The following is a 23,513-nucleotide window of genomic DNA, read 5'->3' as shown; positions in this document are numbered from 1 at the left end:
GGGGTATGAGGCGAATTCACGTGCCCAACCTTCCAGCTGGACTGATTTATAAAGCGAACATTGCGTGCAGATGTGCGTGCAAGTGTGCGTGCAAGTGTGGTGCAGAGGGTTTTATAAATCCGGATTTTTTTTGGGCCCGCCATTTTCAGCTTTTGGCTTTACGTGCACTTTTAATATGAATCCTACACACTCTTTTATAAATGAGGACCCAGGTCAAATACAGTATTATTCGTACGGTGAATTAAACCAATTTGACAATTCTATGCCACAATGCCTGTTTCCAGGTCTTATTTCACACAACTGACAAGAATTACGTATCCACAACGAACTGAAAAGTTTCTGCTTGGGCAGCACCTGCAGGGTTCACGTCTGGACCCACATGAGGCCTAGTCTTTTATCCTCTGATGAACCGAGTCCTTGAAAGCGGCGCAGACGGCCGCCGTTGCTGTGTCGCAGGGTCAAAGGTCAACTCTTATTCAGCATCTCAGATGTGTCCTGCTGCTCGTATGGATGTAGACCTGGGGTTTTATGAGGTGGACCTTGTCCCACGCCTGCTCGTCCTTGATTATGAACACTTTCCAGATTTTTACAGCACCCTTTTCCCTCTTATCCTTTCATCAGGGTTTCTACCGCTCTAAAGTCCACCAGCCCAACAGATTTATGGCGTACACGTTCTCACATCAGCTTTCTGGTTCTGTAAAGTTACATCATCTGAGACACTTGAGCAACTCGAATCATGTTGTTCCGGTTTTGTTGAGTTATTGCTTCTCCATACTGGGGATCAAAAGTGAACATACACTTCCACTTTGGAGCCCCTCATTGGTTCCCTTTGGAATCTCAAATGAATGTGGAAGTTTTTGATTGTAACCACCAGGTGATCTCAGCGGAGAGAGCTGAGGAGAAGAGATGGCTGGAAACGACAAACAAGGAGAGCGAGGAGGGAGCTAAGCCATTCATAGTTTTAAAAACAATAAGAAGTACTTTAAAATCTACTCTTTGTTTAACAGGGAGCCAGTGAAGAGAGGATAAAACAGGAGTGATGTGTTCACACCTCCTGGTTTTGGTTAGAATTCTGTCTGCAGCATTTTGAATAAGCTGGAGTTTATGTAACACTTGCTTTGTTAGTCCTGCAAAAAGTGCATTGCAATAATCTAATCTTAAGAAGTTAAGAAAGTATTTCAATTTGCCAACCTTGGGCCCAATTTACTAAGATCCTAAATAAAGAGTACTAAATTGCGTGTGCACTGAAAAAGTTTGCACGTGCTGTTGTTGTGTGTTTTGCGGGTGATCAACTAAGATTGCGTGCGCAATTGATAACAGGTGCAAACCTCAGTATTTAAATGAGGTGTTGCGTGTCTTACGGTTTGCGGCGCAAACTTTGCGCCATGGAGAGTGGATGGAAAGCAGGATATAGTCGCAAGCGCAAAATGAAATTTGACGAGTTGGAGTTAGAGATATTAGTGGACGAGGCAAGTTGTGCCGTATTCAGCACCCCTGCCGTGAAAAGCACCCCCTCGTATATTCAATGATAAGTAGACCAAGAAAAAAAACAACACACTGACACTTCAATATATTTATGTATACACACTCACACAAACACATACTTAGGAGTTTATATTATATATATTTACAAATATTATTGAAGACAACACAGTAAGCAGGCTATTAATTAATGACATCAATAACCATTTACCCGATTTTTGTTATCTGTGACTGTGGGAAAGTATGACTATTGTGGAATCCATGAGCGCATTTAAACATGAATCATTAACACAAAACTGGACGCTAAACAGAACGTGACACGGAATGAGAATATCATTTTTGTCAGACGGGGGGGTGCTTTTCACGGCAGGGGTGCTGAATACTGCACAACACCGGGGTATGAAGACTGCAGAACAAGTATAGGCGCACAATAAGAAACACTTTTTTCTCCATGAAAACACGTGATTTATTTATTATCACAAATAAAAAAAATGAATGTGCCTCCTTTTGCTGAATAATACTCGATTTAACATTCAAATAAAATATTTCTCCTTTTGCATGTGGAGAGGCACCAACAAGCATCCCTGCGTAATGCTGGGCAGATTAGCACCTTCCTTTCGAACGTATTAAATACAGACGCAATCACAATCCCCGCAAAAACTTTCAGGCTTGGTAAATCTCATTGTGTGTAGTAAATGGACCAATTTGCATTTTCCCCTCCCAGTATTTAGCGCTTTCTGGCGGGTACGCCCCATATTGATTATTCATCAGGGCAAAAGTACTAAATGAACAGCGTGTGCTATTTTGCGCATTTAAGAGGCGCAGTCCTCTTTGCACGCTGTTAGTAGATCAGCTGGCACTTTGGTTTGCGGGTGCTGTCAAGTTTGCACACGTTTTAACACACGCAAACCTTTAGTAAATCATGCCCCTTGTGTCTGGGTACAGATGCCTTGTTACACTGTTTTTTTGTTTATGTTTTTTTCTATTATTTTTCTAACATCCAGTAACATCCACTTGCCATTCTGTTTGAAATAACAGACATGCACACACGCAGGACCGGGACCGGATCGGGACCAGTTCGAGACGCACGGCCTGTTGCTGCTGCGCGTGCAAGGACACGGTGGCTGCGGAGTTCGCGTCCATCATTAAAAAAACGAAAAAGCATGAAAAAAAGAAACATTTGATAATAAAATGTAAACAAAATTACATTTGTGAAACGTTGTGTGGGCTATATGAAATCAATTACCATTTAAAATAATGAAAGGAAAAGAAAGAAACATAAACAGAAGGCTACAAACCTTTACAAACACAAAAGGATTTATGAGTGACAACATCACATGACCTTTTTAAATGATATTACACACGTTAAGTCATGCCAGTTTACATAAATAATCCTGTATTGTTTGTGTATTTTAAAAGGCTCTGTGCTCGTCCAGGGACCACACAAACCTTTCATTAACTTTTGAATTGAATAATTGTGTTTTTTGTGAAAGGGAAATTGAAACTTTGCAACAAATTTTCTTTTCTTTCATTGTGATTCAGTGCAATATTTCTGGAGTGAGATGCAGAGCTGCTACAGTCCAAGGACATTGAGCTACATTTAACAGTGAAGACAGTTATATTTGGTGTTTTTGTTGAAGACAAGAATTTGGACTTTGTCCTTAATAATTTGGTGTTATTGGGAAAGTTCTTGATTCACAAATGTAGATATTTTAAGACCAAACCGTGTTTGACCCATTGGAGAAATGAGCTAAAGCTCTTGAGTAAGTCCTTGAGTCTTGTTAAAGAAAAGAAAGCCCTTAAACTGTTTTCTTTACTTAAAAGACATAATTTAATATGAGATGGCCCTTGTGAGTTATTATTTTTTTTAATTTTATTTTTATGTTGCTCAACCCAAGGCAAAAGTTTGTAATTCTGATACGACTATAGGGCTTGGTCGCCAAGTTGCATTCTGGGACGCGGCGGCCATGTTGGCAGCCTCGTGAGTGTAAACAAACAGCAGTCTAGTAGCAGTGTGGTAGCACCAAGTGAACAGATGGAACGCAAAAAAAAATTAAAAATGCTGGAAAGGAACTGGAATTTACCGGGATACCTTAAACAAGGAAGCCAGGGACCGAAGATCAATGAAGAGGGAGCACGCCTGTACACAGTGGTCCAAAGAGCAGCTAAGGTAGCTCCCAACATGGCGGCTCCGCCAAGTGATGACGTCAAGACGACCAAGCCCTATTATGTGCCTTGATTGTTTGTATCTATCGGTGCGTCCGAAATGCCATAGTAAACAGTATATACTCAAAAAGTATATTTAAGTTCGGCACACTTTTGAGTAAATATCAGTAGTGTGCATTAATTGGGACGTACTAGTCAGACCCACATGGCACTTCCTGCCATTGGGAGGGGGAGTTGTTACCATGGTAACGACTCCTGTCACAGCAACAGTAGCAGCACCGCTCCGCTCTTTTTAAACAAGAGCCCAAACAAGATGACATTTCTCCTGCGCTGTGTGGTTTTATTCTTACCTTTTCAACTTCTAACGAGAAATCTACCCACACAATAATGTGATAAATGATGAACTCATCTGGTTAATATCTTATGGAAACCAAAGCGAAATCACACCTAATTACTCACATTTTATTGTAGCGTGATGGTACTGCTGCAGCTTTGCTTGGTACCAGTAACGTTATCCTCCATTTTTGTTAGTTGCTTGGTTGCATTTTTGTTGAATTTCGGACGCAGCTTATGTTTCAATAAACCCCCCCCTTTTTTTTTGTCAGCGACATTATATTTTATTAACATACAGTACAAACAGCGACAAAAGACATCAGTTACAATGATATGTATCTAGGTGTGTGTGTGTGTAAATAATATAATGAAAGTAGATAGATTAAGAATATTCATTTGAAAATAAATAAACAGATAAATAATTATCATATAGAGTGATGTAATATAGCACGCACGATATAATATAAATATATGTAATACTATAATAGCATAATAATATAATAATATCCTAATGTAACATAATCATTTTTATAATATTATATATATTATATATAATATTATATTATATTAACATAAAACAAAATGATATCACCACATACATAATATATATCAATAAAATAATACTATAGTTTAACATCCCATGAGATTATTTCATAACTTAATATAATAATACACTATGAAACAATATATCATGATAATGCCAAGAATAATTATTAAAATTAGAATTGGTAATTTATATATTGCAATCAGGGGTGAGGTCAGACCGGGGCGTAAAAAAAAAACAACCTTGAAAACAAAAAGTCCAGATTTTATTTCCGGATGTCAGTGAACGCATCTCCATCAGGCGCGCTGCAAAAAGGCTGCAACGCCCAGTTCGTGTCACCAACACACACACACACACACACACACACACACACACACACACACACACACACACACACACACACACACACACACACACACACACACACACACACACACACACACACACACACACACACACACACACACACACACACACACACACACTGCCTGTCTGCGCAGGCGCAGGCGCCTCCCCTCATTGAAATACCGGCTTTAGCCGGTAACGATCCGCCGACAGGCAGGAAACCAGAAGATGCTGCGCCTGCTCGCTGCAGAACAAGCTCGACGCAGTTCCGCTCCTCTCACCGTCCTGTAGCGGAGTTCAGCACCAAACTAGCTCTAATGACCGCTTTATTCACGCCCGCCAGCATGTACCGTATCTGCTAATGACGACGAGACAGAAAAGCCGGCATTGTTGACCCACGAAGGCTGCTTTTCCGTCCTCTTTAGTCATCTGCTGGTAAGTGAGATGTTGCTGTCTTTCCTCCTGGACCGCGGTTACAGCAGCTGGAGCTGGGCTTTCCTAGACATGTCTGATGCTTTTCATTGCTTTTCACGTCAATCACACAGAGAAAAGCCTGCGGTTTGCTATCACATAACCAGATAACATGAATAAATAATTTCCATTGTCTGAGTTACTTGTACAGCAGGTAAGTGGGGGTTGCTGCTGCTGTTTCCGTGGGATGCCGCACATTGACATCATCCGTCCTCCACCGGACTGCGGGTAAAGGCTGATTTATGGTTCCGCGTTATATCAACGTAGAGCCTACGGCGTAGGGTACGCGGCCACGCGCACCTTACGCCGTCGATTTAACGCGGAACCATAAATCAGGCTTAACAGCGACCCGAGACTCCAGCCAACTGACAGATACAAGCTACAGGACTGTCTCAGAAAATTAGAATATTGTGATAAAGTTCTTTATTTTCTGTAATGCAATTTAAAAAAACAAAAATGTCATACATTCTGGATTAATTACAAATCAACTGAAATATTGCAAGCCTTTTATTATTTTAATATTGCTGATTATGGTTTACAGTTTAAGATTAAGATTCCCAGGATATTCAATTTTTTTTAGATAGGATATTTGAGTTTTTCGTAAGTTGTAAGCCATGATCAGCAATATAAAAATAATAAAAGGCTTGCAATATTTTGGTTGATTTGTAATGAATACAGAAAGATTGTGATAAAGGACTTTATCACAATATTCTAATTTTCTGAGACAGTCGTGTGTGTGTGTGTGTGTGTGTGTGTGTGTGTGTGTGTGTGTGTGTGTGTGTGTGTGTGTGTGTGTGTGTGTGTGTGTGTGTGTGTGTGTGTGTGTGTTTGGCTGAACAGACATTCAGCCAACATTTATACACAAAACCGTATGCAATACAGTATATACAATATAAAATTATATATATATATATATATATATATATATATATGTATATGTATATATATATATATATATATATATATATGTATAAAATTATATATATGTATAAATGAATAAAATCAAAATATCTATGAAATTAATGTAGCTTAATCAAGCAAGACAGAAAAAACGTCTCTATAATATGACAATGAGTGTTTGCTCTTTTGGTTTGACATAAGTTTAAGGGAGTCTATATATATATATATATATATATATATATATATATATATATATATATATATATATATAAATTAAAATCTCCAAGGAAAGCATTAAAATTTGGGAGTGATTTTGAGAATTTTGCTTTGTGCATATGAAATTTACCAATTGCAATCACAAGATTTACTTTTAAATCTTATTATTACATTTAAATGGATCGCTGCAATTCACAGAAACAACTGGATTCCAGGCACAGAAACGTGGATTTGCGGTTCCCATTTTGTGTAATTCCCTGGCGTAGAAATTAAGTACATATAAATATCAGGAAACTGGATTTGTGGCCAAATATTAATGTCCATGGACCTCTGGTTCTTCAGACAGTGGGTCTGAGGTGTTTCTGCTGAAATCATGTGTTTGGTTTCCTCCAAACATGGTTCTGGACATTCAGACCAAACATCTCCACTCTGGTCTCATGTGTCCAGAGGACATCAGGGCCGTTTCCACTAGTGGGAGTTCAGGGTGGATTTTTTCGGGGCTGGGCCATTACCAGGAACAGCCCTGTCTCGTGGCCTTTTACGGGGGCAGAAAACGGCCCTGTACTAGGAGAGGCCGTTTTTCAGCCAAGAGGGGCTACCTGGAGGGGGGTCTCCACTGATTGGGTATGCTAAAAGCAGGAAATTACATTCAGAACTCACACGTAAACTTAAATCATGTGAACACAAATCATTTAAGTAGAGATGCACCGATCAGAATTTTGAGGGCCGATCACCGATAACCAAAATCAGTATCTGACGATCGCGAAATTGCCGATCACCGATCAAAGCGTGAAATCCATAAATTCGTCAATAGTGTTGTCTCATGTACACAACACGGACATCGTATTATTAGGAATAACAATCAGGAGATGAGAAAGTATTATCATGAATTGACTGTTTTATTGCAGGCTGAGGCAATATGCAATATTTCACACTCTAGAGTCTCTTAGAGACGACTTGGACTCAGCTTACAAAGAGTAAGTGTAGCTTTATAGTAATAAATGTGTACAAAATGTGCAGCAACACAGACATCAGCAGACATGTCACTCTCTTAGAGTTGGTACAAGTTGTAAACTATAAACCTTAGTTTTCCTATGGAAAAAGGAATCAAATCTTAAAATAAAAAATGAATTATTATGCTTTGTGAAAGCTTTAGCGGTACCATCCACCGCGTGTGAGGAAGCTCTTGCGAGACTCTTCACACTAGAACCCCAAATGTCACCCGTGAAGCGACTGACACGACTGTCGTCCTGCATGAGGCTCTGGACTGTAGTCTGGTATAACTCCGACGGGATTTCATCAGTGAATTATTTCCTGGGTCTGGGGCCCTCTGCTGCCGGGCCTATCCGGGTGGCTCCCTGTCGGGGGGTTCCCGCACTCAGTGCGCGTCTCCGCTCCCCCTTGCTACCATTTCAGCCATCGCTCTCCATGAGCTACCGCTACACGCACAAACAAGGAGGAAAGCGCGTCACTGCCCGTAATTTGCTAAGGTTGGTCGGTCAGGTTGACGAAGTCAAGACATCTGGTGAGTCAGTGCATCAGCATAGAGCTGCAATCTATAGAATGTGTCCTAGACGATCTCTGCAGTTTGAAAGATCGTCTTCATGATCTAATATCGTCATATCGCCCACCCCTACTTTGTGTACGGGCCAAGTGAAGTTCAGCATGGCCTTGACATTCGTTATCTTAAACCTGTCTCAGGGAAAGAGACTGAAGAGTTTTTGTTGTAGACCGAGTGTCATGATGTTGTAAATAAAGCCGGGCAGACACTGTGCGATTGTCGGCTCGTTTTGAACCGATTTTTCACTCGTGCGACTATTTTTTTGGATCGTTTGTCGTTGCCTCGTGCAGTAAACGTGGGGTAACGACGATAGATTAACACCTCACGACGAGCTCCCGATCACAAATCGTGTGCTCGCAAGAAAATAAAACGTGTTTGAAATCCTGGTCGCTCCTCGTGAAGGAATCGGACAGTTGAAGCGGGTACGGCCCGATTGGACTGATCCTTTCGCAGAGATCATGCGCAATAAAAAAAAAACAGAAAAAGTGCCAAAACGTACGTATACAGTATTGGTTTAACATGCTATATGTAGCCGTTGCTGGCAGCAACGGCTACATATAGCACGTTAAACCAATACAACTTGCTACTTACCTCCAGTTCTGGCTGAAGGATTGAAAGACCGTACTACCCACGTCTGCCCAGCCAATTCCTTGTCCAAAGATGACGTTGTCTTTTCTTTTTTGATTTATCGCCACACAGAATGGCACAAATTGCCAAGGCAGCGCATTTGTTTTTACTGAGCACCTTCCGTATCTTACCCACTTCAGGGTTCCTCCTCTTCCACTTCTTTTTGACGTTGCAGTTCCAGTAACAGAAGTCTGACGTGAGGATTATGATCCTATAGTGTGAGCAGACGGGTCGCATCAGAGCATCGGGTCGTACAGTGTGAGACCGTAAATCGTGCGAACTTTTGAACTCAGCGATCTAGTCGTGCAGTGTGAGATGGGGCTGAATCAAACGATTTAAAATATCGCACAGTGTATGCCCAGCTTTACCGGTTGGATTTCTCTGGAGGCTTAGGGCCTCCTCACATTCTCCTGTTGTTGGATTTCCATCTCACAAACATGCTGGATCTTTGGAGCCAGCAGCATACATCTTGTTGCAGAATCATGGTCCACAGGGTTTTTCTGGTTATGTAAAGAAGCAATCGGGACATAAAAAACAAGCTTAACAATTACTGACATCTAGTGTTCAGATCTGAGACAGCAAGTATATGATGTCCAAAGCCAGCCCAACAAGCAGGATCCAACCACGTCCTCACGTGGACCAGTTAGTGGTTGAAGAAGCAATTCATTTCAATCACTTTAAAAATACTCTTACATTTAAATGAAAAATACAAAATGTGCACGTGTCACACTTATTTATACTTCCCACTTGTGCCAGAATCTCATCTTTTAACCTGTCCATCATCAGTTCATCCCCAGTGCTGGAAAGGTCTCACTGGCTGTCCCCTGGGAGAGGATGAAGATGTGGTTCTGATCAATTCTGTTATAGAAGGACAAACTATGCAATAATGGGTTGTTTTAGATGGCCAAAATGCTCATTTAGAGCTGCCCAAATAAATAACTACTCCAGCAATGACTTAAAAACGTATGTCCTTTCTCTTCGTCCCTCCAGCTGTTCTGTTGTAGCCATGAGGGTTCCCAAAGTCCAGAGCTGTCTGGGTCCGAAGGTTTACCCCGAGGTGCCGGACGGCGGTTGGGGCTGGGCCGTGGCTGCCGCCTTCTTCCTGGTGGAGGCCTGCACCTACGGGGTGATCAAGACGCTGGGCGTCTTCCTGCAGGACCTCATGGAAGACTTCGGGGAGAGCAACAGCCGAGTGTCGTGGGTCATTTCCATCTGTGCCTTCGTCATGACCTTCACCGGTTAGTCACCGAATAAACCAATCCTTTTGTACTGAGGATGTGGGTTTGCCTGGCCTCGAAAAAGCTGCTCAAATGTAGATATTGAAGGTTGGGTGGATCATGCAGTAAGTGAAGTGTCTGTCTTGTCCCTCCACCCTCAGCCCCCCTGGCCACGATGCTGAGCAACCGCTTCGGCTATCGTCCAGTGGTCATGATGGGAGGCTTCCTCATGAGCCTGGGAACCATCACCTCGGCCTTCGCCAACTCCATCAACGACATGTACATCACCCTTGGAATTATCTCAGGTACTTGACACGTGCACATCTCTCAGCTTGTCCACATCTGTCTGTCTGCTGGACATGTCCGTCCGTCTTTGCACCTGCGTGTCATGTTAACGTGCCATTTCCAGAGTGACTGCTTCGCTCCGGCAGATGCGTGAGTTTTAACAGCATGAGCTCAATGAACTAATGGGACTCCTAGCAGTGTCAACAACCAAACCTGTCCAAATCTGTGTCTTCCAGAACTATCCAATGACTTGAGAAGTGAAAAACCGCTTTTCAACACCACACAATGAGGTCTGCTCGACCATCTTAGCTTTCTAGGGACGACTGACAGAACAGAACAGAAAAACTGGAGCAGTGAAATAGCCCCCACTCCCACCCCCTAAAAAAACACTAAATTCCTTTTCAGATTCGGAGGAGGAAAGGCTCAGGAGGAAAGGATAGATTTGCTGTTTTAAAGAAGTAACCTTTCTGAGTAAAGCTTGAGTTATGGTTCTGCGTCAAAACGACGCCGTGCCTACGCCGTCACCGTGACGGCGTTGTGAACCTTCGGACTTCTCCGTCACTCTATTTCTCTGCGGTGCAGTACCCCCCGCGACCGCTAGTTCGGGATCTTTTCCTGAATGGTTTATCCGACTTTTCCGGTCACAGTGAATCAAAGAGATAAGGACAACTATTGTGCAAAAAACCAAAAAAAAAAAAAAAAATCACACATACACGAAGAAAAGAGCGCTGAAAGTTCACGACTGCTTCAAACCGGAAACCGGACATGCGTTGCTACCAAGCGAACCAATCACAGCCCTCTCGTCTGCGTGTGGTCTGCGTCGCCTCGACGCGTAGTTACAATTTTTGGGAGGTAACGTCAGTGACGGCGTCAGTGACGGCGTGGGTTGCGAGTCGATGCGTACTCTACGGCGTAGGCACGGCGTCGTTTTGACGCAGAACCATAACTCAGCCTTAACAGTACATTTGTTTGTACCGGAGATCATTAACTTGTCTTTCCCTTGGACAGAAGGCACTGCTAGCTCTCCCACCATGATAACCATGTCTTCCTCTGAGATGGACCGTAGCTAACTTGACAAATCCTTCTTCTTTCTCTCCCCCTGTCTCTCTCTTTTTTTTTCTTTTTGTCTTTACATGCCTTTTGTCTTCCAGCAGCAGCTGTATCAAAGCTCAAGCAGCCTGCCACCTTTGACAAAGGAGTGGACTAGCCTCTTTGACCCACCCCCTAGCCATGCAGTGTTCTACCATGCGGGCCAGTGGCTGTCATGTCCCCTGTCTCTCTTCTCCTCTCTTCTTCTAGGTCTCGGCCATTGCCTCTCCTTCCTCCCCACCGTCACCATTCTAGCCCAGTACTTCTCCCGACGGCGAGCCCTCGTCACCTCCATTGCTTCCACGGGGGAATCTTTCGCAGTGTTTGCGTTTGCTCCAGGTGAGTTGCCTTGGGAATCCCGGTCTGTGATTGGATACTGCTTTGGCATCGCTGCTGCTCATCTGCATGGAGTTGAGATCCTCTCAACTTCAAATTGACGCTCTGGTCGCTGGCATTGCGCCGCTCGCTGCTGCCGACGCACCAGACGGCGCGCCCTTTGTATCAAGCGATCATTGAAAATAAATTGCAGTCGGACACTTGTGAAGCCTTTGGTGTGGATATGGGGTCACAGCGCCCCGTAGAGGTCTGAAGGATCTCCACCGTAGAGGTCTGAAGGATCTCCCCCGTAGAGGTCTGAAGGATCTCCCGTAGAGGTCTGAAGGATCTCCCGTAGAGGTCTGAAGGATCTCCCGTAGAGGTCCGATGGATCTCCCGTAGAGGTCCGATGGATCTCCCGTAGAGGTCCGAAGGATCTCCCGTAGAGGTCCGAAGGATCTCCCCCGTAAAGGTCCGAAGGATCTCCACCGTAAAGGCCCGAGGGATCTCCACCGTAAAGGCCCGAGGGATCTGCACCGTAGAGGCCCGAGGGATCTCCACCGTAGAGGCCCGAGGGATCTCCACCGTAGAGGCCCGAGGGATCTCCACCGTAGAGGCCCGAGGGATCTCCACCGTAGAGGCCCGAGGGATCTCCACCGCAGAGGCCCGAGGGATCTCCACCGTAGAGGCCCGAGGGATCTCCACCGTAGAGGCCCGAGGGATCTCCACCGTAGAGGCCCGAGGGATCTCCACCGTAGAGGCCCGAGGGATCTCCACCGTAGAGGCCCGAGGGATCTCCACCGTAGAGGCCCGAGGGATCTCCACAGTAGAGGCCCGAGGGATCTCCACAGTAGAGGCCCGAGGGATCTCCACAGTAGAGGCCCGAGGGATCTCCACAGTAGAGGCCCGAGGGATCTCCACAGTAGAGGCCCGAGGGATCTCCACCGTAGAGGCCCGAGGGATCTCCACCGTAGAGGCCCGAGGGATCTCCACCGTAGAGGCCCGAGGGATCTCCACCGTAGAGGTCCGAGGGATCTCCACCGTAGAGGCCCGAGGGATCTCCACCGTAGAGGCCCGAGGGATCTCCACCGTAGAGGCCCGAGGGATCTCCACCGTAGAGGCCCGAGGGATCTCCACCGTAGAGGCCCGAGGGATCTCCACCGTAGAGGCCCGAGGGATCTCCACCGTAGAGGCCCGAGGGATCTCCACCGTAGAGGCCCGAGGGATCTCCACCGTAGAGGCCCGAGGGATCTCCACAGTAGAGGCCCGAGGGATCTCCACAGTAGAGGCCCGAGGGATCTCCACAGTAGAGGCCCGAGGGATCTCCACAGTAGAGGCCCGAGGGATCTCCACAGTAGAGGCCCGAGGGATCTCCACAGTAGAGGCCCGAGGGATCTCCACCGTAGAGGCCCGAGGGATCTCCACCGTAGAGGTCCGAGGGATCTCCCCCGTAGAGGTCCGAGGGATCTCCCCCGTAGAGGTCCGGAGGATCTCCCCCGTAGAGGTCCGGAGGATCTCCCCCGTAGAGGTCCGGAGGATCTCCACCGTAGAGGTCCGGAGGATCTCCACCGTAGAGGTCCGGAGGATCTCCACCGTAGAGGTCCGGAGGATCTCCACCGTAGAGGTCCGGAGGATCTCCACCGTAGAGGTCCGGAGGATCTCCACCGTAGAGGTCCGGAGGATCTCTACCGTAGAGGTCCGGAGGATCTCTACCGTAGAGGTCTGAAGATCACATCTGACCCATTTCAAGTATCAGGTTAGGATTTTTAAGGGAGGTAACTACAACAACCTGTTCTTTCTTCAACATGTCTCCACAGCCTTCACCAGACTGAAGGAAGACATCGGCTGGCGCTACTGTCTTGTGGTTATCGGTGTCATTCAGGCGTCTGTGATGGCCTGTGGGCTCCTCCTTTGCCCAATCCTGATTGAACCGGAGCCCGTGAAGGGGGACCACGAATCAGACGGCCTCTCTCAGGTGCAGAGTGCTTACGAGCTGGAGAACGAACAAACCCGGACCTCCCTGGATTCAGCAATGTCCCGCGGCTCGGAAGACTCCGGCGTCACGTCCCTCACTGCCTCAGACGAAGACGTGAGGGCAGCAGAAGCAAAAGCCCAGGCTCTGACGGACAAAGGAAGCGAAGCCTCATCAGAGTCCAGATCGGCCGGGTCAGTCCCAGAGGAGGAAAAGGAACCAGCAGAGGGAGAGGCAGGTCCTCTCCGGCCCTCCAGACCCAAACTCCTGGACTTCTCCGTGCTGAAAGACGGCACCTTCATCTGCTACTCCCTGTTCGGCCTGTTCGCCACCCTGGGCTTCTTCGCCCCGCAGCTCTACGTCATCGAGCTGAGCAAGAGCCGCGGCGTGCCGGCCAGCCTGGCCTCCTGCACGCTGTCTGTGATGGCCGTGGCCGACATCCTGGGCCGCCTGTTCATCGGGCTGCTGCTGAACAAGGTGACGTGCAGGAAGACGCTGGTGCTGCTGTGGTGCGTGGTGGCGCTGTGCCTGGTTCTGGTGGCCTTCACTGTGGTGTGGGAGTTCTGGGGCCTGGTGGTCTGCTGCGCCCTCTACGGCTTCTTCATGGGCACCGTGGGCTCCACTCACATCCCGCTGTTGGCGGAGGAGGACGTGGTGGGAATCCACAGGATGTCCACCTGCGTGGGCGTCTACGTCTTCATCCAGAGCTTCGCCGGGCTGGCCGGGCCGCCCCTGGGAGGTACTGACCCAGCCCGTCTCCTGTCTGTGTAACAAACATGTCATTGGCCACGGTTACATGATGTTTTAGAATTACGAATTAATTATTCCGAATTAAACTATTTTCCTTCGAGTTTACATGGAAAAAGTACCGTATTTTCTGGACTATAAGCCGCTACTTTTTTCATAGGTTTTGAACCATGCAGCTTATACAAAGGTGCGGCTATTCTGTGGATTTTTCTTCCACCGCTCGGGGCGCTCTAACCGGAAGTAGAATCAAAACTAAGACAAAATAAATGCAAAGAAGAATACGCTACTTCTTCTGTAGCAGATAGAATTAGGTAGAAGCAGATTTCAAACAGATAAATAGATAAATAAATAGCGGTTATTTTCTCTTGGTTCTGTCCCGTTTTAATCAGCAAAGTTGCTGCCGTGTTAAAAGACACTGTTAGGAAAGGATCTATTTAGGTACAAACATGTACATCATTTACAGTTCAAAATCCTTCTAAACATGTAGTAAATATCTAATCTAACAACATGAATATCTGCGGCTAAATATTTTTATTTTTTTCAATAGAGCGGATGCGGCTTATAGTCCAGAAAATACGGTAATTCCGAATTGAGGTTTACATGGAAAACACGTTTGGTCTTTCTCCAATTCCTCTCCAGGTCTGGGGGTTGGGAAGGTTCTGATTGGATAGGGGGGGGACCGGAAGTTAAACTACCGGAAGAAACACTAACTTAGCCGCTACAACTTTGAAAAGCTCACAATTTTGATGTTTCCTGTTTCCATCTGTTCTTTTAATTATTTACAGGTCCTCCAAGATATTTATTAAATAAATGGTCTCTGCTCTTGACCAGCGTTTACTGCGTGCTGCATCTTGAAACTTTGTTTCAAAAACCAGCCCAGCGCGGAATATAAGCGTCATGGAGACAGACGGGCGAGGGGACGAGCAGAAAGAAAGACCGGGATTAATTTAAAGTGGAATGAGTGTTTACATGATCATGGAATTATTCTATTCGGATTTAAAATCGGAATAAACCAGCCACTTACTTCGGAATTAAGTTTAATTCGGAATGGCCATTTTCATTCAGAATTAGGAGTTTACATGGTAATTTTTACTAATTTAATTTTAATTCTGAATTAAAGAGGAATTAAACTTCCCATGTAAACGCACTGAAAGTCAGGAGAAGTCACGCCCATGTTCTTCTAATTCTTCTCGTTGTCCAGGTGTATTGGTGGACGTCACCCACAACTACGGTGCAGCTTTCTATTCGTGTGCTGCTGGAATGGGCGTCAGCGCCGTGTGCCTGGCTCTGGTGGGCCGGGCCAGGTCTGGGATGTGTCGGAGGAAGAGTGGGAGCGGAGAGGAACGCAGGAACGCCGAGGAGCAGGAGAGGCTTTCACAGGACAGTGCCCTCTCGGAGTTTCTGGAGGTGGACTTTGCCCTGAAGGACAGTCACACCGGTCAGGGACAGGATCAGGGTCAGGGTCAGGGTCAGGGAGAGGGTCAGGATCAGGGTCAGGGTCAGGGTCAGGATCAAGGTCAGAGTCAGGATCAGGGATCAGACCAGGATCAGAGTCAGGATGAGGGTCAGGGACAAGATCAGGGTCAGGGGGTCCCCTCTGTCCTCTGAGCCGGACCTCACAGCCCACATGGGAACGTTCAAGTCCATAACGCTGCAACGAGCCGCCGTGTCGGAGACATCAGCTGCTGCTCCATCCGTATCTCTTCCTTTCAAACAAACTTTTTTCACAAGGACCAAACCTTTCCCTGTAGACCAAAGGCACGTCCGCGCAGTGCACAGGTGTGTGTTCCCGTGGCTGAAACCTGCTTCTAACCTGCTGAGGGGGAGAGGGAGAAGCATGAGCATCTGCTCTTCTAGCTTTATCTCCTGTTTTCAGAAAGTGACCCATTTTTTTTAAGGTCTTAATTTAGGGGTGCTTTCAGACCTGTGGCCCGTTGGTTTTGTTCCGATTCAGGGGCTAAATCGATACAGTTGTTTCGTTTTTCGTTTGTGGCGTTTGTGTTCACAAGGCAACCGTCTGTAGCGGTTCAAAGCTGTTAACAAATGCCATGAGAACCAACTCTTCTCTCATTGGTCAGAACTGAACGCGGAAGGAGTTTCCTCTTCCGTACCCCGAGAAAAACAACAATGGTTATAACCCCTTTCACATAGAAGGCGCAAAGTGCAGACCACCTACCCGACCCATCCTACCCGGCGGTGGGCGCGGCACAAACCGCGCTCTATGTGAAAGCAGTTTATGAGTGAGTTGTGTGGGTTGCTGTGTGGATTCTGTTCTCACTGCAAACGAACCGCTCCAGGTCTGGAATGGAAGCGAGCCGAGACCACCTCTCCTAGGAGATCTCGGCTCACTTGTTTTGTCCCGCATCCGAGCGCGATTGCTGTGTTCACATGTACCAAACCAACCGATCTTTAGGGGGAAACGCTCCCTGTTCCGGAACAACTGCTCCAAACGGGACAGGTGTGAAAGCACCCTGAATCTCTGTGGTACGTCTTTGGTCAAACAGCCCGAAGACGACATGCAGAACAAAAGCTTTCTTTCCGACCGTGTCTAAACGGCTGGAACGGACAGGGTTGTACAAAGAGGGCGGGGCCAGGCGCTTGGCCCCCTTCAGAAAGAACAAGGACTCATCTTTAAGATGACTCAGCGGCCGTGTTTGTTGAAGCTGATCTTCTAGTCAGACGATGAGCCGCTTCTGGAACAGAACCGGGCAGCTCTGCTTCCCTTTTCTGTCTCAGGAAACAAGCTGCGTCTCAACAGTCACATGACTGCTGCTCGTTTTAAGGCGGCGTCCCGATGAAGCCCCGCCTCCTCTCAGTCACTCCTGCACTAATGCATTTTGTGGTTGTATTTTTTTGGACGCATGCAGAGCTGTGTGCAGGTTTAAACACACAGCTTATCACTTGAACACTACCAGAACAGTAGACAATCTTTTTGAACACTCCTGATGCATGGAGACGGACATGGAGACGGACATGGAGACGGTGCGCCGCTGCTAAACCTGGACATGATCTCCGCTCAGACTCGTCTCCTAGATGTTCTTACGCACATTCATGGCATGATTCCAGCAGCAATAGAGGGTATGCATTGACATTACATTCCCACTGGACCAGCCCCCTTACTCACACTGAGTGGCAAAACATCAGCAAAAACAGCTGCAACTAGTGGAGAAGACGGGATAACAGCTGATTATGGGCTTAAATTAAAGGCAGTTGGACTTGACAGTGACCCGTACAGTTACCCCAAGAACCAGTGGTCCATGGACATTAATATTTGGTACAGTTACCAAGAACCAGTGGTCCATGGACATTAATATTTGGTACAGTTACCAAGAACCAGTGGTCCATGGACATTAATATTTGGTACAGTTACCAAGAACCAGTGGTCCATGGACATTAATATTTGGTACAGTTACCAAGAACCAGTGGTCCATGGACATTAATATTTGGTACAGTTACCAAGAACCAGTGGTCCATGGACATTAATATTTGGTACAGTTACCCCAAGAACCAGTGGTCCATGGACATTAATATTTGGTACAGTTACCAAGAACCAGTGGTCCATGGACATTAATATTTGGTACAGTTACCAAGAACCAGTGGTCCATGGACATTAATATTTGGTACAGTTACCAAGAACCAGTGGTCCATGGACATTAATATTTGGTACAGTTACCAAGAACCAGTGGTCCATGGACATTAATATTTGGTACAGTTACCAAGAACCAGTGGTCCATGGACATTAATATTTGGTACAGTTACCAAGAACCAGTGGTCCATGGACATTAATATTTGGACACCAATCCAGTTTCCTGATATTTATATGTACTTAATTTCTACGCCGGGGAAATACACGAAGCAAAGCTTGAAGGCTTACAAAAGTCTTGACGCTTGGTCCGACTTCAAGGCAGGATTTGTTGTAGAAATTAAAGTGATGAGGACATGGAACTTTATGATTTGACCGTTTAACGTTAGCTACCCAAAAATCCAACATTACCTGATACAAAATGGGAACCACAAATCCACGTTTCGGTGCCTGGAATCCAGTTGTTTCTGCGAATTGCAGTGATCCATTTGTCATTTGTTTGAGTACAGTTGATCGCAAAACAGCTCTTTCCCATTTTAGATGTTTTCCAGTTGCTCAAACTGAAAGTTAACGCTGCCACTCAGTCTTTCCGACACTCAGTCTTTCTGACACTCGATGGGCGTAACCCGCTGTGAAGACTCATCTGTGACGTCATGCATTCCCTCTGTACTGCTGCAGCGTCCTCCCCGCTGGACGTGGAGCCTGAACTTTAATCCTGCAAGCTCCACGTCTTTGGGCTCCGTCATGTTCTGACCCGTCTGTTGTACAACATCCTGGTGACGCCATGCCAGCACTTTCCTCACACTCCACCAAGCTTCTTCCAGCCTTGGACCATCCACACCTGCCACAACTTGAATTTTATTCCGGATCAATATTTAATCAGTTTATACAGATAATTTGTTTTTCCTACATTTTTTTAAAAATGAAGTGCCAGAGAGGTTTCTTCAAGTTAAGTAATGTACCACTATCAATATGTATTTTTTAAATAAAATCTCAAAGTGGTTGTTTCTGTCTCCTGTGCCTCCTCTGCCTTTATGACTTCACAAATGTACTAACCTGCAAGAGAAACTCATGACCCGTGAGTTCAAAACGACACGTCCATACAGTACATCGGAGATGTGATATTTGAAGGGTTTCTTAGTAAAGTACTTAGATAACTGGGTTTTTCTGTTTCTCCCCATATTGTGTATTTTGAATCACAAAAAACTGAGCACAAGAAAGCCGAGATTACGTCGTTACCAAAACCAATAACAAAATTAATAAAACCGGCAACTACGGCTGCAGATCGTGATCCTCAAAATAAAAATAAAACCAAAGAAGATCTTCTGTGGAACGAATCAAATGCAACGAATAAAAGAAAAACCCTCCTGGGATACAAAAGAGGGCCGTTGCTACTCTGAGCCTGAACCTCAACTGACCAGAGTTTGGACCAGGTTGTGGACCACAGTCTGGACCAGAGTTTGGACCAGGTTGTGGACCACAGTCTGGACCAGAGTTTGGACCAGGTTGTGGACCACAGTCTGGACCAGAGTTTGGACCAGGTTGTGGACCACACATTCAGCTACCGACAATGGCCGGGTTTCCCAGATCAGTTAAGAAGCTCTTAACAGCAAAGGGCTTCTTTCAAACCTTCTTAAGGAGCCTATGAAAGAAAAATGTGTCACTCTTAGCTTAAGAATCTTGTTCATTAAGAAGGAAAAGAAAGATGCTGCTGACCCAGTCTTTACAACCATCTTAGTGAACAAAGACTCACAGATCCAGCCGCGTCAGGCAAATCAACATCACACCAAGCAATGAGATATTAAAACAATGCACCCCGCACAAATTTTGATCTATTTTATACTTTAGATTTATATTGTTTAGCATTCATTGGTGAGAGCAAAGGGGAAAAAAAAGAAAAATAAGGAACAACGAGTGTGTTCCTGTATATGCTTTATGCATTACCAGGGCTTAAAGTATTCCGGCACCGTGCCGGATCTCCGGCGTACAGAGTTTTTTTCTCGGCGTGCGAGTTTGACTGCTTAAAAAAAAAAAAATAATAAAAATTGAGAAAAAAAAAAAAGTTTGAGTCAACTGAGTTCGTCTACCAATGGAATGAGAGGAAAGCAGCTCTGGCGCTCAACCAAACTAACACTAGCCAATCAGAAGTAGAGATGGGCGGGTCTTTGACGGCAGCAGGGCGCAGAGCGCTGTTTCAACCTGCCGGAATACGAATCACCGACCGACTGTCGGTTTATAAGAATCTTTTTGCCCAGAAGAAAAAAAGAGCGACAAAAAAATACCCATGACCATGTTCTTCTCTCGAAAAAACACACCTGTACCGCAGGCTTTAGGAGAAAAAGACGCTACAGCGCGAGTCGGGATGCAGCAGCTCAGAAGAACAGTGAAATACGTGCGAGGCGGTGCTGATCTCCGCAATTTGAAGCCTTTTATAATAATTGTAAAAAAAAAAGGGGGTTGCTACTATGTCACGTGATCAGGATCCCCCCTCGTCACTCTATGACGTAGAGGGGACGCCCAGGGAATCCCCTGTGGTTGACGAAATGGGAGAAACTTTAAATATCGCCTGTTTCTTCTTAAAACAGCGTTAAAAACGTGCTTTTACAAACTGACAGTAAAAAACAGTACCTTGCGCGACAAAAACGCATAATTTAGCCACTATAACAAAGAATAATATATAAATAATAATAATGTCATAATCCGTGTATATATCACGACCACGCATCCCATTGACTTTGCATAGTACTATATCCGTGGTGCTCCCATTAAAACCTCAATAAAACACTGCTAAAACAGCGTTAAAAACGTGTTTTTTTAAAACGGACAGTAAAAAACAGTACCTTGCGCGACAAAAACGCATAATTTAGCAACTATAACAAAGAATAATATATAAATAATAATGTCATAATCCGTGTATATATCACGACCACGCATCCCATTGAATTTGCATAGTACTATATACGTGGTGCTCCCATTAAAACCTCAATAAAACACTGCAAAAACAGCGTTAAAAACGTGTTTTTACAAACTGACAGTAACAAATAGTACCTTGCGCGACAAAAATGCATAATTTAGCCACTATAACAAAGAATAATATATAAATAATAATAATGTCATAATCCGTGTATATATCACGACCACGGATCCCATTGACTTTGCATGGTACAATATCCGTGGTGCTCACACGGAATTATACCACTTTCCGTGTTGGTGCCACGGAAAATAGTGGTAAGAGGTCGTGAGCATTTCACGGATTTTTGTGAGATCAGGTTGGTTTATTTTCTGTGACTTCAGTTCAGACTTGAGTGGATATGTTTGATGAAAAACTTTGTGTTTTGTTTCAGTGGCGTTTCACTTTTGCACTTTGAATGCCACGGTCTCTGAACGTATGAGACACTGTTTTTGTCCCAGTGGGAAGACTGAACCAGGATGAATCTGTCCATTCTGGGTTGAACTTCCCTTTCCACCTGTTACGCTTCTCATCTCTGTATATACAGTCAACCTAATTACCGTATTTTAACGACCATACGGGGCCGTCTGGAAAGACGCACCCTCGGTTTTGTGTGTTTCTGTATTTGAAACACACACACAGCGCGCCGTGTGGAAAAGCGCCGTCTACACACACGGAGCGCCGCCTTACAACAACAGACACACACACACACACACACACACACACACACACACACACACAAGCATACAAGTGTGCATATTTTAAAATAGAGTGGGAACAAAACTTAGTTTGATTTTACTTTAAGTTATTTACATTAATAAGTTGTCAGGACTGCGCGTGTCAGGTTTCATCCGAGCCTGATCAGCTGCGACGGGCCTGAGCCCGCAGCTCTGACCGCGCTGCAGCCGAGTCAATTTCCGATGCTTTTGCAAAAGCTTGAACAACAGCCCAGTCCAGCAGACACGTCAGCCCACGCACCTACATCTACCATCCTTCAGCAGTAAACGACGGAGCCGCCGCCCGTGCGGCACCAACCTCCCCGGCCGCGCATGGATCTATAATATTAACTGGATACAGTGACAAAAATGTCCGCCCATTCATTTCAATGCATTCTGCTCAGCCAGCGCATGTGCCGAAAAAATTTCTGACTTCCTGGTTTACTTCCTGGTACACGGGCCCATAGAGCATGCGCAGTTGAGTCACCTCCCATGATGCTCTGGGGCACATCAATGGCACCGACACGGCCGTGACGTCACGCCCAGAAAGAGACTTTTCTTTGACTTTTCTGGCCGTTATAAAACATTTTTGACGGATATAAAGTCCATGACTTAAAAATATAGAATACAAAGATTAGTAATTGCCGGTGATTACAGCTGGAGGTTCCTGTGAACAGTTTTAGAGGCTTCTCTTTTACTATTGCGGTCTATGGGAAAAAAGCTTTCTGGGCCCCATGGGATTTTTTGTTGCAGTACCGCGGCTGGCCACTGGAAAAAATCGGCACACCTTCTGAGCGCGAGACTGGGGGGCTGCGGCCGCGGAGACGCGCCGGGATAAATGATCACGCCGCGCTCGCTCGCTCTGGGCGCAGACCCAAGTAATCGATCCCTGATCCTGGCGGATCTAAACATACTCTGTACAAAATGAAGGATTTACTCTGTAAATACACACCATTTCTCTTACTATTACACGTACAGCTAGCTGAGGGTCTTTTTCTCATTTGGTGGGGAGTTGCTATGCAGTCCTGCGACCCCAACGGCCCACACGTACAAAACTGAATTTTTTTTGCGGCCCACTAGGTGGCGCTCGCGGCCCAAGTGTGGGCCGCGGCCCTATGGTTAAGAATCACTGTCTTAGGGTCCCTTCTTAGTTGAAACCTTCTTAGGAGCCTTCTTCAATCCTTAAGAGTGGTCGGATCTGGGAAACCCGGCCAATGACTCCAGACCAGCAGCTTGAACAGCTGTTGTCCTCAACTGCTTTGAGAAAGTGCTGATCAACATGTGAACAGCTCAGGTTCCTGCAGCGGTACAGAGGATGACATCATCATCAGTAACCTCCTGGAAACTAGCGTGGATTATCACCAGGTTTGAAAAATCTCTGCCTTTAAGACCATCAAGCTGCACTTATTGGTCTTGAGTTCAGGGCACATCAGGGCCAATCCTCCGATCGTTGGATGGTTTGATTCTTACAGCAGGTCAAAGTTACCAACTCCCTCTCTGAGATCTCTGACTATGTTTCCATGCAGTCAATAATCCTTTTCTAACCAGAATATTAGCAATAACCCGGTTGCGCATGTAAACACCAATAACCCCTTTGAATAACCGGAATTTGCTCATATTCCGGTTTTTAAAAACCATAATATGACCCCTGAGTTACTCCTTTTCTAACTGAATATTGGGTCATGTAAACGCCTAACGGGATTTCCCCATCAAAAGGAACAGGAATTTGTTTTCTGCGCATGTTCTTTTCGCAAGGAATCCTGGTCTTTTGAGTCCAGGAAGTTCTTATAAACACGGAGAAACCAAGACCAGGAGGAGACTAATCACTTCATAAATGTAATGAAGGATATGAACATTTCTGCATTTGTAGACGGTAGAAAGTACCGGGATAGAAGATTTACAAGAAGGTGAGCCAAAAATTGCGAAAACTAACAGTGAAGAAACTAAAAGTAACAATGCAAATCTAGACTCTGCAGTCTATGGTGTAGACTTGA

The 23,513-nt window shown here is 45.5% G+C and overlaps 1 protein-coding gene across 1 annotated transcript; it reads left to right on the top strand.

The window, feature by feature from the left end:
- Window positions 1–5,070: 5,070 nt before the first annotated feature.
- slc16a6b (solute carrier family 16 member 6b) lies at window positions 5,071–17,585 on the top strand. Its single transcript, XM_061712043.1, has 6 exons — window positions 5,071–5,305; window positions 9,636–9,883; window positions 10,024–10,167; window positions 11,447–11,575; window positions 13,369–14,262; window positions 15,472–17,585. Exons 2-6 carry the CDS (start codon window positions 9,652–9,654, stop codon window positions 15,876–15,878), a joined length of 1,806 nt encoding a protein of 601 aa, XP_061568027.1. The 5' UTR covers window positions 5,071–5,305; window positions 9,636–9,651; the 3' UTR covers window positions 15,879–17,585.
- Window positions 17,586–23,513: the final 5,928 nt, after the last annotated feature.

Source organism: Cololabis saira, chromosome 21 (assembly GCF_033807715.1).
Source record: "Cololabis saira isolate AMF1-May2022 chromosome 21, fColSai1.1, whole genome shotgun sequence".
Lineage (NCBI taxonomy): Eukaryota > Metazoa > Chordata > Actinopteri > Beloniformes > Belonidae > Cololabis > Cololabis saira.
Note: the sequence above shows the minus strand (reverse complement) of the source record. Positions and strands in the feature narration are given on the sequence as shown.

Coding starts and splice junctions, on each gene's coding strand:
- slc16a6b (XM_061712043.1), top strand. CDS start 9,652: ATGAGGGTTCCCAAAGTCCAGAGCTGTCTGGGTCCGAAGGTTTACCCC. Junction 10,168..11,446: donor CACCCTTGGAATTATCTCAG/GTACTTGACACG, acceptor CTCTTCTTCTAG/GTCTCGGCCATTGCCTCTCC. Junction 14,263..15,471: donor GGCCGGGCCGCCCCTGGGAG/GTACTGACCCAG, acceptor CTCGTTGTCCAG/GTGTATTGGTGGACGTCACC.